This window comes from Calidris pugnax, unplaced genomic scaffold, assembly GCF_001431845.1.
Source record: "Calidris pugnax isolate Ruff unplaced genomic scaffold, ASM143184v1 scaffold125, whole genome shotgun sequence".
NCBI lineage: Eukaryota > Metazoa > Chordata > Aves > Charadriiformes > Scolopacidae > Calidris > Calidris pugnax.
This window is the reverse complement of record NW_015090906.1, coordinates 1,372,713-1,388,948: the sequence shown is the minus strand read 5'-3', so window position 1 is coordinate 1,388,948 and position 16,236 is coordinate 1,372,713. Positions and strand designations below refer to the sequence as shown.

The following is a 16,236-nucleotide window of genomic DNA, read 5'->3' as shown; positions in this document are numbered from 1 at the left end:
TGTAAAAGCAGGATTCCTGGGGGAGACCTTGCAGGATGGCCTCTGAAGGTACCACGGTGTCTCTCACCCAGAGATGCGGTGCTTTCACATCAAGCTTGTGGGGTGAGGCATGCTGCACGTACTGTGCTGTATTTTAGACCCATATTTTGCAGAGGCCAAACCAGTTTCTAGAAGGGAGCCTGAAGAGTGACACTACCTCCTACCTGCTCCCCCAGAGACGCGCTGCTTTCACATCAAGCTTGTGGGGTGAGGCAAGCTGCAGGTACTGTGCCGTATTTTGGACCCATATTTTGCAGAGGCCAAACCAGTTTCTAGAAGGGAGCCTGAAGAGTGACACTACCTCCTACCTGAGAAATTCTTCTCAGTGTCCTTCTGGTTTGCTGTGTTTCTTGGGGTTTTAAAGTCCCAAGATTGTTAAATTGGTCCACTGGTTTAGTCTAATGCAGTCCAGGGAGCAGATTGGTGAGGTGGCTATAAAACACCTTCTAGCACCTTGCTTATCTGCACTTGGCAGTTCCCTGGGACGGTGGCTGTGTGGAAACCGTTTCTGCTTCCACAGAAATGTTAGTCTGTTTGAATAAATGCTTCCCCTGCCTGGGGATGAGCCATTTCTACAGCAGAGTTGTGGATTTTCTCATTTATTTTCCTGTGGGCTGGGAATGAAATTTATTGCAGCTGCTTTTGCTCTTTTCAATGCATGAGTTGTAAAAGCAGGATTCCTGGGGGAGACCTTGCAGGGTGGCTCCTGAAGGCACCACGGTGTCTCTCACCCAGAGACGCGCTGCTTTCACATCAAGCTTGTGGGGTGAGGCAAGCTGCAGGTACTGTGCCGTATTTTGGACCCATATTTTGCAGAGGCCAAACCAGTTTCTAGAAGGTAGCCTGAAGAGTGACACTACCTCCTACCTGAGAAATTCTTCTCGGTGTCTTTCTGGTTTGCTGTGTTTCTTGGTGGGGTGGTTTTTTTTTAACTTCTGTGTTGGCAAAGAATGTGTAACTTTTCACTTGTAAAGCCAAAAGGAAGTGCATTTAAGAAACCGTCTCTCTTCCAGTCCCAGGCTGCTGTGCAGTTTCACCACTTCTCATGCATGTGGCCTGTTCTCAAGGGCTCAGTTTCTTCCTTCAGTGGACCTTAGTTCCCACACTGGAAGAAGGCTAAAGTTGTGACTGAGGAAGAGCAGCACAGAGAGAGTCCAAAACTGTGGCAAGCAAAGCACAAAAGTACAATAAGGCAGGCTACAAAGAGTTTGAGGGATAACTTGTTGAAAGGTGTAATAGTGAGGCCTCTTTCAAATGCAGCAGAAGTTGGAAGGGCAAGAGGCAGGAGAATTAGGAGGTTGAAGGGACTTAGCAAAAAAAACCTGCTGTAGCAAAATAACCCAAACATCAAGGCTTTTGTTGGTTTTGTTTTTTCTTTGCAGTGTAGGTATTGCAGGCTTTGTCTTAAAAAGATACATTAATAACATTGGTTACAGAAGAAATCAATGAAAAGAACAGCAGCAAATGACAAAACAGGAAGGTAATGAGCCAGGTTTTCTGAAGGAGCTCAAACAGATATAGCTATTCAAGCCTACTTGAGTAAGTTCCCGAAGTGCACCTTTATTCCAGCAACAAGATGAGGTGAACAAGAGAGGACAGTGATTAAAAAGAGTTTGGCTTTAGCCCCTCACAAGCAAGAAGCATGGATATTCCCCTTCTTGTAGCTTCTCCTGAATCCCATCTTCTCCTTCCACCAAGATCAATTCTTTCCCCTGCATTATGTGGGAGCTCTGCATCCATTTGGAGGACTAGCCTGTAGCCTAAAGCACCACAAGGGCTCTGCTAGGGCTCCCTAAAGGAGTTACACCACTGCTCCTGCCCTTCTGCTTGTGTGACTTTTTCAACTTTAATGTGTTTGGAAGAAATGTGGGGAAAAAAGCCTTCCACTCTCAGCTGCTGAGACGTTTCTGTAGCCGCATGGTCTGTATCCCAGCAATCAGTGTCCAGCTTTTGGCTGGAAAGACCTGGCAGTCCCTCGTTAATATTTGTAAAATTATATCATAGAATGGTTTGGGTTGGAAGGGACCTTAAGAATCGTGTAGTTCCACACACCCACCCTGCCATTGTCAGGGGCTGGGAGAAAAAAAGTCTTTCTCAGCAAGTTATTTCAGGTGATGGAGGCTGATGAACAAAATTCTATGAAAATTCTTTAAAGATACTGTAGCAAGGTCTTGCTTAAAAGGATTTCTTCTCAGGGAATGCATAATAAAATCCAATAGAGAGATTCAAGGTTGGGGAGGAGCCATAAGGAGCCTGAAAGTTGGGAGCCACTTTCCCAACTCGTATTATTTCTTGGTAATTTAGCCTAAAACATTTGTCGTGTTGATGAGGAAGAATGGGATGAGTTAACTCAGGAAGAATAGTTTTAAATTGTCATATAGCAAGTTCTGTAATAAATTGTGGTAAACCCCAGTTTACAGATCATTGTAACAGACAGCTCTGAAGAAGGTTAGATACATGTTTCAGTGACACTTCTTCTCAGTCCGGGCCCTCCTGTCAAGTTTGCTTCACCGACAGCCCTGTGTTTTTACCTAATTACCCATGAAATTACCACACCCCCTCCTCAAGACAGATTGGCGTACTGGTAAAACGCACCGCTGCCGAACCGTTAACCCTATGCTTTTTCAACAGGGGAGATATTTGGAGATAATTACCAAAAAAACATGAGTTTTGGCGTGGGGGGGAACAGGGGAGATATTTGGAGATAATTACCAAAAAAACATGAGTTTTGGCGTGGCGGGAACGGGGGCCCCCTCCCCTCACGGCGCGCAAAGGATTGTGGGAGCGCGGCTGCCCGCCGCCAGCCTGACCCCCTCCCGGTAACGGCCGTTCTTCCCCGCCGCCCACCCCGTTCCCCTCACCCCGAGCCGTTAAATAGGGTCAACTGTGGCTTTTCCCCGCCGCCTTGGATCGCTCCGTTCTCCTCTAGGGAAGGGATAGTAGTCCGGAGCGATGCCTGAGCGATAATGGGGGATGGATGGGGGGGCCTTGAGGCCGGCGTCACGTGAGGGCGCCGGCCGGCGGCGGAGGGGAGCGGCGGTGACAGCGGGCTGAGGGGAGTCCCGCCGCCGCCATGGGCAGTGAGTACGGACGGTGCCGTTCTGCGGCCCGGGCTAATGGGGAAATCCACCTCGGGGTGTGGAATCGGTGGTTGTGTGAGGGGAGGACGCGGTCGGTCGTCGGCCCGGCCCGCCTGAGGTGGCCTCCCGCCTGAGGTGCCGGCACCGGGCAGGCCGGAGAGGAGGCGGCGGTGGTAGCGGGGCAGCCACCTCCCGAGCAGGTTTCCGCGGTCGGTGGGACGAGTCACCGCTTTGTGCCGGGTTATTTCTCCCCGTCCCCCCCGCCTTTAGTATTTTCACGTGGGAGCCGTGCCGCCCGGAGAAGCTGTGGCTGCCCCATCCCTGGAGGGGTTCAAGGCCAGGCTGGATGGGGCTTTGAGCAACCTGGTCTGGTGGGAGGTGTCCCTGCCCATGGCAGGGGGTTGGAACTAGATGATCTTTGAGGTCCCTTCCAACCCAAACCATTCTCTGACTCTGTGGAGCAAGATGCATCTTCTGATGAGCTGTCTGAGGGCTTGGAATAAAGGAGAAATATGTCACAGCAAAGTGTAAAAGTAAACATGGTCTTTCAACCAAAACGTTACTTAACTTGGCTTGTGGTGTAATAAATGCGTTCTCTTTGAAGGGGTACTGATGATTATTTTCTGTGGCTATCCAAATGTCTTGCAGCTGGGAATAATGTACAAGTTTTGGAGGACAAATTACCCACCAAGCATACATGCTTTGAACTATTTTTTTTTTTCCCCAGAAAAAGAGCTCAAACTGTTGAGCTTTTCTGCATCTCTAAAGGATAAAATGTGAAAACAGTTGTATCAAGAGTTAAAATAAAATCCCCCAAAGTTCTGATGAGAATGTGTTGCAGTGATTTAAATTATGATTTCTATACGTTATTGAATTATTTTCTCAGCTAAATATTTCTGTAAAACACAAGATACTAATCTCTGCACGGGTACTTTTTGGTGTCAGTATCCTTTGCTTCTATGTTAAACTAGCACAGACTGATACTAGGTCACTTATTTTTAGATGGAATACGATTTAGTTCAATTCTGGTGACACGTACAGTGTCACTTCTCATCCAAAATGCTTCCAGCTGTGGAAAAAAGAGTAGGCCAAATGTGATTAGAACGAGAATTCTCTTTCACATTTTTGCCCCGTTTTCAACTGTTTTAAGAGGAGGGCATTAGTTTCCAGGCGTTGAATTACAGTATGTGTTGATGAAATCACTTATATACCGCTACTTGCACTTTATTTTTCCACCTAGAAGTTAAACAAAGTTCTGTCAAGTTTAGTTAATTCATAAAAGTTCATTAATATATTTTTCTCTCTTCTTTTGTGTGTGTGTGTGTTTGTTTCTCTGGAACAGTAAAATTTTTAGAAGTTATTAAGCCATTCTGTGCAGTGTTACCCGAAATCCAGAAACCGGAAAGAAAAGTGAGTGCCATATTATGTTCTTACTTTTATTGGATCACAGATAAGAGAATATTATGATATTTGAGTCCACACTCCAATATGAATACAGTCACTGGGCCCTAAAGTAGGGTGTATACTTTGGAGGAGGGGAAGCTGTGTTAAGGTTAAAGATTACCACGACAATGAGTTTTTCACAGCCTTCAGATAAGTCATTCCATTTGGTAATTATGCTAACTAATTTTTAAAAAACCAACCCATCTTTAGACTAAGTTTATTTAGTTTCAGTTCCATATGATTGACTATGTTTTAACATACTAGAACAGAGTTTTTAAGCTTTCTGGTTTTTTTTCTCCTGTGGATACCACTGTTGGCTTTGAGCTGGCTTATATATTACTTTGAGAAAGCTTGTGCTGTACTTCAAGAACCACAAATTTAGTTCTTCCTTTCCCACAAAATATCTTCTCCTCCCATATCTGTGATTCACCTTGATGAAGTGGGAAAGTGATCTGTGATATGGTCCAGGTAATTGCTCCCTGTTTGCCTACTGGATGTGACACTTAGTTCTGGAATCGGTGAGCTGAGTTCATTTACAGCTGATCTTTTTGTTCCCTGAGCCCTAGAAACTCCTCACATTTCTTGATGCAATTTTCTAAATTAAAATTAGTTAATTTCTGCAGATTAGGAGGAGATGTGCCATGTCAAAAAAACCCCAAACCCCTCATTTTTTACTTCCGAAACTCAAGCAAGCACATATTACCTAGGAGTCAAAGGTTCTAATTAGAGTAACCAATTTACCTAATATTTATTGTCGTGACCTTAAGAGCTAAATGTTGATTTTTATATTCTTAAAAGGAAATGCATAGCTGGGAACATGACACCATCCGAGAGAATCCTCTTTCGTTGATGAGAGATTCCTGAAGGTTAGGACTGGATGCAGAGATGTTTGTGCCAGTAACCTGGATTGAATGGAGAAGATACAGTAAAAACTGCTGGTTATTTCCCCCCGGAACTGATTTAAAAAAGATTATTCCCTGGCTCTTTGCTCCATCTGTCTTTCCTTGTTGCTTTCCAGCATCTCTCCCTCTTGGGGCAGGTTTCTAAACAAATTATTTAGGTCAGACAAAGGCATCTTCAGAGCAGGAGTCTCCACAGCCAGACCCTGTGCTAAGATCTGGATGCACCAGGTCTGGGCAGAAGGTACCCACCTTTGTCTCTGCAGTGGTGAACACTATTGCTATCTTCTGGTGCTGGTTTATGGTGCATCTGTGATTAGTTGGTTACATCCATCCCATTTTTGTCTAGTGGCTTGGATGGGAAGAGGAAGCCAAGACAAGTCTACAGATACTGATGTTTCTGTAAAGCTCATTGAGAGTTGCGATTTTTCTCTTGGGTTTTTTCCTCCTCCCTTTCTATTTGCCAGAGGGGAAGAGGGGGTTGATCTGTCTATGTCCTCCATCAGTAGATGAAGGATGCCTAGAGAGGTGCTGAGATTCCTGTCCTCTCTATTTGGGTCACTTTGTCCTTATTACTATCTAGGTCACTGTCTCGACAATGACTGTCAGTTGCCAGCTTTGTACAAATTTGAAGTGAAAATATAATTTGGAACATCTTTCCTGGACTGGAGAGCCCTTTAACCATTTTAAGTTATGTTCCTTGTTTGTGTGTAGTTTATCAAATGACCGAGGTTGTTCTATATAACTGTAGTTCTTTGTTATTTATGGTTTTCTTGCAAGCTGTCGCTGGCAGACATCATTAGTAATGGTTTTAGTGGGTTGGTTAAGGCCAGGAAAAGAAATGAAGATAACAAAATAGAAAAGGAAATGTGTTTTCTCTAGACTTGTATTGATGGTTAAGTGAAGTTTTGATTCATTTGGCCTCTCACTGGATCATTTTGCCATTATTGTTGATGGGGGAAGTGGGCTTTTTCTGTCAGGAGGGAGTGAGTGTTCCTTTGTTGCTTTTGTGTTTTGGCCAAGGTGATTAACAGAAGCAATTGCTACTTTTGTAGCTGGTAGTATCGGTTGGTCTTTCCCTCCTGCACAGATTTTCCTCAGTAGAACACACTGTTCAGAACGTCTAGAAGATGATGCTTAAGTCCCTTCGTTTTCACAAGTTTTAAGAAAAATGTCAAAGTAATAAAACGTCCGATTGAATCTGATGAGATGATGAAATGTACTGTCCCTGTGCTTGTTATCATTTGTGGCTGGCATATTTTGGTACCAATCTGTATTTTGCTGTTCCTGGCATATGGCCTCCTTTTTTCTTTTTTGTCTTTTTGAATCATAGAGACTGTTTTCCTTGTGAATAATTGTGATTTGGGTGATGCCGAATTTCTCTAATGCTCATAATCACCGCAGTTACAGAGAGAGCCAGAGCAGTTGTAGAGCTTGGCTGATGTTTCAGCAGCTGAGGCTAACTCTTGGGCTGCAGAGACGTTTTGGTTAAGGATTTTTCTTTTTAGATGTCTGTACTTCAAATCTGAATTGTAGAATTCAAACAGCACTTGGCAAAGCAGGTCAGCCCTGCATAAAGTCTAGCAGGAGATACTGTTTGGATTTATTTGCTGCTGTCACTATGTTTCTTTTTGTAACTTTGTTCTGTGGCTATTTTTAGCATCTGGCCTCTTTTTAAAGAGAGTGAGGCAGTATCAGTAAATAAATTAAATTACTGACATTATTTTGCTTCTAAGTAAGTGCATGATTTCACTTATAAAAGATACAGACTACTTCTGGGTTTTCTTTTGCTTGAGCAGCTGCGCTTCTGCATGGGTTTGTAGTTTCTCATTTGTGGGTGTTCATTACCTATAAAACCAGGCGCTAATCATTTTTTGTGTTAATTCTCTACAGGCAGATTCAGTGGTTGGAGGCAGAGAGTTAGTATTTCTGCTGTCTCTGCCTTACATGTTAGTTCATGTCACTTGTTAGTAGCTGCTGTACTCTTGCCTGCAGTGAACACACTTACCCTAATGTTTACGGTCCATGGAGGAGAGGTGGGAACTTGAACATGACACTGCATCTTAGCTCTCTCTGGTCACTTAAGTGCATTGCTTTCTGTCTCATGCTTTGAGTAATCCTCTGGTTCAGACCTAAATCTGGTGATTCTTCTCTTCTTGCACCTGGCACAAGTTACAGTTGCCTCAAATGTTGTGACCCTGAGATTCTCTTCAATGTGTTAGTGGCTAATGATCATCCATCTGACATTCTTTTTAAAGTAATATATAATTAACATCCATAAAAATATTTTGGAGGGAAAGTGTCTTTAAAAATTACTTTGTGGTCTGCGTCCATGAACGTACCAATGAATGTAAGCTTCCTCTGACACTCTTTGAAGAACTTAATTCTAAATATTCTGATTTGCTATCCAAAACTCATGGTTCTTCTGTTTTTTATCGCTTGTCCTCCCAGCAGTTAAATCTCTTCAAAAACTTTATAGTGCTTTAGTTTAATACCTTCCAGCCTTACAAAACAGTACCTGCAGTCTGTTGAAGCCTAGAGCACTAATCACTGAATAAAAGTTTTTTTGCATTAATCTTTCACGTATATGTCCATGCTTTTAGCCATCCTATAGCTTTTCTGTAAATACCCACTCTATTAGAATACTATATATAAAATATATTCTACTCACTGAATGTGGGCCACACTGTCTGCCAGATCCCATGTAAGTTTTCTTTGACTACCCAAAAGCCCATGACTGACTGTCTCTCTAAAATCTGAAATAATATTAAAAACAAATTTTAATCGGAAATGATGCCTTCTGCTTCAATATCTTTGCATTTAATTCTGAATGATACAGCATTTAGTACTAATGTGAGAGTACAGTGAGAATTCTACATACAGTGAACACATTTATCTCTGCGATCTGTTCTGTAGATCCAGTTCAGAGAGAAGGTACTATGGACGGCCATCACGCTCTTCATTTTCTTAGTGTGCTGCCAGGTACGTAGTGATGGGTTCTGTGTTTCAGAAAATGTGTTTTGCACACGTCAAGTGGAATCCTAAAAGCATGAGAAGTTTGGGTTTCATGTGGACCTGCCAGTTTCAGTTATGTATTTTTATGATTAAGTATTTAAAGCTCAGTTAAAGAAACCTGATTCTCTGAGATATTTTTTATTATCGATTGTATATGCTTTCAGAAAGGAATGCTTTCTATTTAGTCTAAAATTCCTAATGTTTTTTCTTGTTATATGAAAGGTCCTATCCAATGATGATACTGGCTGCAGGATAAGCGGCCAAGTTAATTATTCATTGAGTGGTCTAATCAAAATGAGCAACATTATTCATTCTTTACCCTCTGTTTATATCTAAATTTAATTTTATAGCTAAATTAAATTTTAAATTTTAATTTCAATTTAATTTTTTAGTGAAAGTGAAATAAAGTGACTGTTTTTACCTGGTTCCTCTTGAACAAGCTGATGGGTTGTAAAGATTGCAGAAAAATGTTTCTGAGGTGTTTAGGTTGACGTTGTTTTTTCGTGAATATACTGACAAAAATGTCAGCTAAAACCCCCTCCAAAACACAGGTCTTTGTAAACATGTACGTGATCTTTATTACTCACAGTTGCAGGAGTTCCTGGAACCTGTAGATGGGTTGTAAACAGATAGTGGGTTTGGTTTTTTTTAAAGAATACTTAGTGCAGAAAATAAGAATCCATGTATGACTTGATAGGTATTTTTTAGAACTTGTAGAGCTCTTAAAAGATTTAAAATGAACTGCACATCTTCAGAATCAGACTTTTTAGGTTGTATTTATTAACTTACCCATTCCAGACTCTGGAACAGTAGTTTAACAATTTTTGTTTTAACTCTGAAGGGCTTTGGAAAGGCTAAAACCCAGCTCTTGTACCTACCTGTTTTTTTGGAAGGAAGAGGCCGGAATGATACTAGACAAGAAGAACATGGAGTTAATCTGTGTTTCCTATCTGCTGGATAAGTGCATAATTAAGATTTTGAATGTGTTCAAAAGATTGTAGGAGTTGAATAAGGAAATCAGATGGTGCAGATTATAGTTGTCAGGAATTAATCTATAAGATTGCCTGGATTCCTAGTCTACTGTTTCTGTGATCAAGAAGAATTTTAAAGAGCTCAAAATCCCCCAGTATTGACATATAGAATATTGGAAGTTTTGTATAAACTTTGGTAGTTCCATATGGGATGTTTTAAAATATATTCCCAACTGTAGAATTTTAGTATTTAAACGAGCTGGAGGAAGATATTTGCATTGTAGTTCATGCTTTATCTTTAATTTGTACTGAAAAGAAATTCTGCTTAGGACCGCTTAAAAAATAATAAAACCCCAGCTTTCTTCTGTCTTCTCAAAGATGTTTTGCTGCAGTTTTCCCTTGTTTTTTTTTTTTTTTTAATTGTTTTTTCTTGTTTCTTTGCTTGTTTCTTTGCTTGTTTTGTTTTGGTTCTTTTTTTAACAAAATTGCTGCAAAAATGTTGGTGATGTAAGTAATGGAATATTATCTAGTATTTTCTCCTCATTCTGTCAATGATTTGTGGTGACTAACCTATTTATTTTATGCTCCTTCTGTTCGTTTGGGGAGTCGCTGTACTCCAGAGTGGCGTATGTCAGGCATTTACATCTTCAGCTTCAGTCACCTGGTTTGTGGGCACTGACTCTTCTTTGAGGGGTTTCTGCTTTTTCCTGTAGAAGGGTCTTAGTTCACATAGTTTAATCCTCTGAGTTACACCCCAGTTGGAGGATTAAAATAGATGGTGTCAGTATCTTGTTATTGTGTGCTCTGGTGTAATTAAAAAAAAAAAAAAGGAATAAATGATATTAAACAATGTAACAGCTGAATCATTCCACGTTAAGATTTTGGGATTAATGGAGGTGTTCTTTGTGTATCTGCTTAATACCTCTGTGCACTTTGACAGATACCTTTGTTTGGAATCATGTCATCGGATTCTGCAGATCCCTTCTATTGGATGCGAGTCATTCTTGCGTCAAACAGAGGTTAGTAGATTATTTCCTTTCTCTCTCTTTTCTAGTGGTATAAACAGACCAGGAGAAAATGGGTTGGCTGTTAAATTTCATACAACTCAGATGTCTCCTTGGAACACTTTGTAAAGTTCTTAACACAGATGTAAGTACGATTGAGGAGTATTTCACTTTAGGAACGGGATTTCCTGTGACGTGCAGATGAGATTAACCCTGATTCACAAGTTTAAGGATGATTCTGTTTCGAATCGTAGAGCAGTCTCTTGCTGATTAACATAAGGGACAGGGAGTGTTCTGCCCCACCACTTAATGAACAGCACTAACATGCAACATGAGCACGTTGAGCAGAAAATACCTTATGTGTGCAGGCCAGTTTTGCCTCAGAATATTTCGGGAACAGAACGTGTGAGTAATTTTATAGGTGGGAAAGCTGAGGGCGGAGATGGTTAGGATTAGGGAGGTGATTATGCCCCTGTACTCAGCACTGGTGAGGCCACACCTCGAGTATTGTGTCCAGTTTTGGGCACCTCAATACAAGAGAGATATCGAGGTGCTGGAGCGAGTGCAGAGGAGGGCAACGAAGCTGGTGAGGGGGCTGGAAAACAAATCGTATGAGGAGCGGCTGAAGGAGTTGGGGCTGTTTAGTATGAGGAAGAGGAGGCTGAGGGGAGACCTCATCACTCTCTACAACTACTTGAAAGGACACTTGTAGAGAGGTTGGTGCTGGTCTCTTCTCACAGGTAATTAGTGACAGAACGAGAGGGAACGGCTTCAAGCTCCAACAGGGTAGGTTTAGATTGAACATTAGGAAAGAATTTTTCACAGAGAGAGTGGTCGGGCATTGGAACAGGCTGCCCAGGGAGGTGGTGGAGTCACCATCCCTGGCTGTGTTTAAGGGCCGTTTAGATGCAGTGCTAAGGGACATGGTGTAGGGGAGGACTTTGTAGAGCAGGGTAGATGGTTGGACTCGATGATCCCAAGGGTCTCTTCCAACCTAGACGATTCTATGATTCTATGATTATAGTTTAGCACAGCCAGACTAACTTACTTTAGAATTAGACAAGTGGATCCTAACCTAATGTATAAGAAGAATTAAACTAATGCTAGAAGTTTAAAACTTAAGACGCGTGACTCTTAAGTGCGTGGATCCTAACCTAATGTATAAGAAGAATTCAACTAATGCTAGAAGTCTAAAACTTAAGAAGCGTGACTCTAAGTGAAGACACTGACCTCATCTGTATCTTGGAAAACTGGCTGGAAGTAACCAAATCAGTGCAACCCTCTAATGTGAAGGTACAAATTATTTAGGGATGGCAAATTTTGTCACACCATTGAAAATAATCGATTAAGATAAATAAGTTATCTGCCTATGATTCTATGATTATAGTTTAGCACAGCCAGACTAACTTACTTTAGAATTAGACAAGTGGATCCTAACCTAATGTATAAGAAGAATTAAACTAATGCTAGAAGTTTAAAACTTAAGACGCGTGACTCTTAAGTGCAGACACTGACCTCATCTGTATCTTGGAAAACTGGCTGGAAGTAACCAAATCAGTGCAACCCTCTAATGTGAAGGTACAAATTATTTAGGGATGGCAAATTTTGTCACACCATTGAAAATAATTGATTAAGGTCAATAAGTTATCTGTTTCAAACTCTCCTGCAGAATTTGCACATAAAATTCTGTGTCCACTACCCAGACAGAACGGTAGCAGTGGCTGAGAAAGGACTAGAGAGAACACGAAGGCAACAAAAAGCAGGAGTGGGAAAGTTAATTTTTGCCTAAGTAAAGTGACAGATGTCATTGGAGGATGTGAGGTAAAGGCTAAAGTTTTTGACATCCTAATTTTCTTGCTGTTGGAGAAGTAGAGATTTCTGTGAGGGATGATGTAATATTTAACATGGTACTGAACAGTGTGTAAACTCTAGGATCCAAGTATGAAAGAACCACATTAAAATAATGACTTTAATGCTTTCACATTTTACAGTTTGGTAGCAGGGAAAACATTGAAAAAAAAACTAGAAGGCACATTTTACAGTTTGGTAGCAGGGAAAACACTGAGAAAAAAAAATCAGAAGAAAAATTTGTGTAATAATGCTTAAAATTTTTAAAAGTTAGAACTGAACTGAAGACTCTGGTAGTTAGGCAAAAATGAAAAGAAGACTCTAGACAAGAGGGGAAGTGCTCAAAAAATCTTTCTTAAATTCAGATTACGTATTAAAGGCTCTTCAGGAAATGAAGCTGTTGTGGGATAAGAGGGAAGACCTAATGGCTTAAGAACTGGTTGAAAAGATGAGAAGAAATAGCTGTACAAATCTGTAAGGTGCCACAAAGTGAATATTGCATGTGGTTCTGATCTGCCTGTGAGGGTACAGCTGCTCAGTGTCAGAGCCAGTGTGCTCAGTGATGGAATCCCCCAGCCATTAAATGCCACACACGCCGGGAGAGGATTTTTACTAAAAAATGGATTCTGGAACGGCGGTGCTGGTGTCACACAAATAACATACTTGATATTCAGAGTTGAGTTAAGAGAATACCTTTGAGTAGAGCTAAAGAATGTTGCTTCGTTAGGGTTGTGTGTGGTAATGACTTATATTAAAGGCTCTTCAGGAAATGAAGCTGTTGTGGGATAAGAGGGAAGACCTAATGGCTTAAGAACTGGTTGAAAAGATGAGAAGAAATAGCTGTACAAATCTGTAAGGTGCCACAAAGTGAATATTGCATGTGGTTCTGATCTGCCGTGTCACACAGGGTACAGTGGAGTTAAAACACTTGGGAAAAGGCACCAGGGAGAGATATTATTAGGTAGATATTAATGTATAGAAAGAGATATTAATGTATAAAAAGAGATCCTATAAAAATAAGGATTCTTTGCCATGAAATATGCCAAATGTCTTTTAAGTCTTCATCTCTGGAAAAAAGTGGATAAGCAATGGATAGTCACTTTTTCTTTGTACTGTAAGAGGGAAGGGGCAGCCGATGGTATTATTAAGCAGCACCTGTAACTCAAAGTTTCTGAATAAATGATTGATACAGGGGAAGAGGGAAATACAGAATGATATTTCCCCCAAAGAAGGGCTCCTGTCAGAGCTGAGGTGTGAGGACAGATCATTTCCTAGGCTGAGCAGCCGTGGGCACACGGTTTCTACTGCTCCTCATCTTCCCCTCTCACCGGTTCTTGTTGAGACTTTACAAGTCTGCAGTGGCTAAAAGGTTCATTAATAATTCTCTTGAGAAGTTTCTGAGGGAACACTGCTACACATGAGAGCAAAGTTGCACTGAAATGGAACAGAATTGGAAGGAACTGTAAGCTGATTCTCTTCTGAATCTCTCTGGTGGATATTGTGACTTAACGTCAGAAAAATTGTGCATTATTTATGACCCTTGCCTGACCGTGTGAAAGGTGGTGATGAAGTAATTTAATGTGGCCTGATTGAATATTAAACTTGTAAAATGTGTCCTTACCCAAACTTTTTTTTCTTTAAGGTTCCAACTTGAGAGATGTGGAAAGTTTGATCACCTGGTAGTTCTAGTTTCTTAATTTTCATCTGAATTTTCAACATTTTGGGTTATTTTAAGCTTTCAATATCTTCAGCTAGGAGAAATTTTTCAGGTATTAGCTGAAGGACAACTTAAATTTCAAAAAGTAATCTTTTTATAATGCTGTGGCTCCAAAAGGGTGATGTGGCAGAGTGTTTCTGTGCTGAGATGGTTTTCTAGAATATACACTTAGTCAGTGCAGCAGAGGTGGTGTATGAAGTGGAATCACCCTGTTTGAGTTGTGTACAGTTGGGAGTTGACACCTTGGTGACATTGCACCAGTAGGTGAGTTGGCAGAGTTCAGCATCTTAAGGACGTGTTTGTTTTGTTAAGAAATGGTTTAATCCTAAACTTTTGTGCTCTTAAATGGAGTCCAAGAGTTACCGGCCTCTGTGGACCAGCAGCATCTTTCATGTGGTCTTCAAAATTAAACTTCTGGGGAAAACGTGACAGTTGAAGCACTGACAGGAGTAAACAACCAGGGAGAAGATGCTTCTTCTGTGTGTGTTGACGTTGAGTGTTCACATGGTTTCACAAAAATATTGGAAGTGAAAAGCTACACAGGTTTTTCATGCTGCCTTCAAAATTACAGATTTTAACACAGCAGCCTTCTTTTGTGAGGAGATAACGGTCTTTGTTTTGATGATACCTGTACTGGGTTATATGTTTGAAGAGTTATGAGAAAGGCTCCTTATAGGTCAGAAACCTTTCAACAGACCTAGTATCTTCAGAGCCTCCTTCTTGAGGAGAGATGCTTGAGTGGCAATGCTATTAATTCTTTTTTCCCCGTTCAGGTACTTTGATGGAATTAGGTATCTCACCCATCGTGACGTCGGGTTTGATCATGCAGCTTCTTGCTGGAGCCAAGATCATTGAAGTTGGGGATACTCCAAAAGACAGAGCCTTGTTCAACGGAGCTCAGAAATGTAAGCGCTGTTCCGATTCAAAATTAATAAGCATGATTTTATTCTTGGGAAATTTGGCCTGCCTAAGTGATATTAGATGTGAGATTTCTTTGGTAGGAGATTTCAGCAGATTTTTTTTTTAAAGGATTTGCTTTCTCTCTTGTTTTAGTATTTGGGATGATTATTACCATTGGGCAAGCCATTGTGTATGTTATGACTGGAATGTATGGAGATCCTGCTGAAATGGGTGCTGGAATTTGTCTTCTTATTATAATTCAGGTTCGTAATGAGCTATTTTGTGTGTAACTGAGCCTGGGTAGATACAGTATAGCTGGAAGGAAAAATCCTTCTGTGACTGGTTGCCTTTTATTTATTTCTTTTTCATGCTATAAGGCATCATCCTTTATATCTGTCTGTCTATATGTGAGAAATTCTAAATATTCCATCCAGGAGGAGAAAGCTGGGAGAGATAATATCAAGAATGTTTCAGATAGGAGTGGCTGTTTGATTCAAAATACAGGAATTAGTAGACTTTGGAAGCAGTAGCTGCTGTTGGGCACCGTGGAGGACTTCTCACTAAAGGGCACGGGTGCCGCTTGGAGACACTGTGCTGTAGAGCAGAGCAGTTAAATGCACAAACTTAATAAAGAACTTTTTTTTCAAAGTAATGTGTTTGGTAGCGTCAGTGTTGGGCAGTCACAGGGCCCATTGCCAGGTGAGATGCGCAGGCGTTTGGACGTGAGAGGGCAAAAATACTGCATGAGGGATATTTAGATGAAAAACTTAACGATCACTCTCCAACGTGATGAAAATACCAAAGCAGGGAATTATTACGTGATTCTTGACTTGATTTATTCTTCTTTCTGCTCAGTTTTGTGTCTTTTCCCCGCAGCTGTTTGTTGCTGGTTTGATTGTGCTGCTGTTAGATGAGTTGCTCCAGAAAGGTTATGGCTTGGGGTCGGGTATTTCCCTCTTTATTGCTACCAATATCTGCGAGACCATTGTCTGGAAGGCTTTCAGTCCCACCACCATCAACACTGGCAGAGGTACGTCTGCGATCACAGTTAGTGATGGCATCTCCCAGTGGATGTAAACACAGAAACTATCAGATATTTATCAGATGACTCTTAAAAAAATGTTTTCATGTGTAATGATTAGCTTCTAAAGTCAGTTGTCTGACATTAAAGATGAAAATGTTTTCTGACTAACCTGAAGGTTAATAACCTACAAGTTTGCCTTGGCTGATGTGAATGGCAGTAGTTAAAATGGGACTTGAGGCCCCTTGGCTGATGATTTTTGGATTTCCAAACTGAAATAGTCTTGTTTTAGCATCATT

At 41.1% G+C, this 16,236-nt stretch overlaps 1 protein-coding gene across 3 annotated transcripts in view; it reads left to right on the top strand.

Moving 5' to 3' along the window:
* Nucleotides 1–3,009: 3,009 nt before the first annotated feature.
* The window catches only part of SEC61A2 (Sec61 translocon alpha 2 subunit), a 25,947-nt gene continuing 12,720 nt past the window's right edge, over nt 3,010–16,236 (top strand). Inside the window, exons 1-7 of one of the 3 annotated variants that reach the window (XM_014949112.1) lie at nt 3,010–3,119; nt 4,462–4,529; nt 8,378–8,443; nt 10,388–10,466; nt 14,790–14,921; nt 15,070–15,179; nt 15,793–15,946. In XM_014949112.1, the coding sequence (XP_014804598.1) occupies nt 3,113–3,119; nt 4,462–4,529; nt 8,378–8,443; nt 10,388–10,466; nt 14,790–14,921; nt 15,070–15,179; nt 15,793–15,946 (616 nt within the window). In that variant the 5' untranslated portion in view covers nt 3,010–3,112. Of the gene's footprint in view, nt 3,120–4,461; nt 4,530–5,360; nt 5,429–8,377; nt 8,444–10,387; nt 10,467–14,789; nt 14,922–15,069; nt 15,180–15,792; nt 15,947–16,236 lie in introns of all 3 variants that reach the window. The other 2 variants (XM_014949110.1, XM_014949109.1) reach the window with 2 other exon arrangements.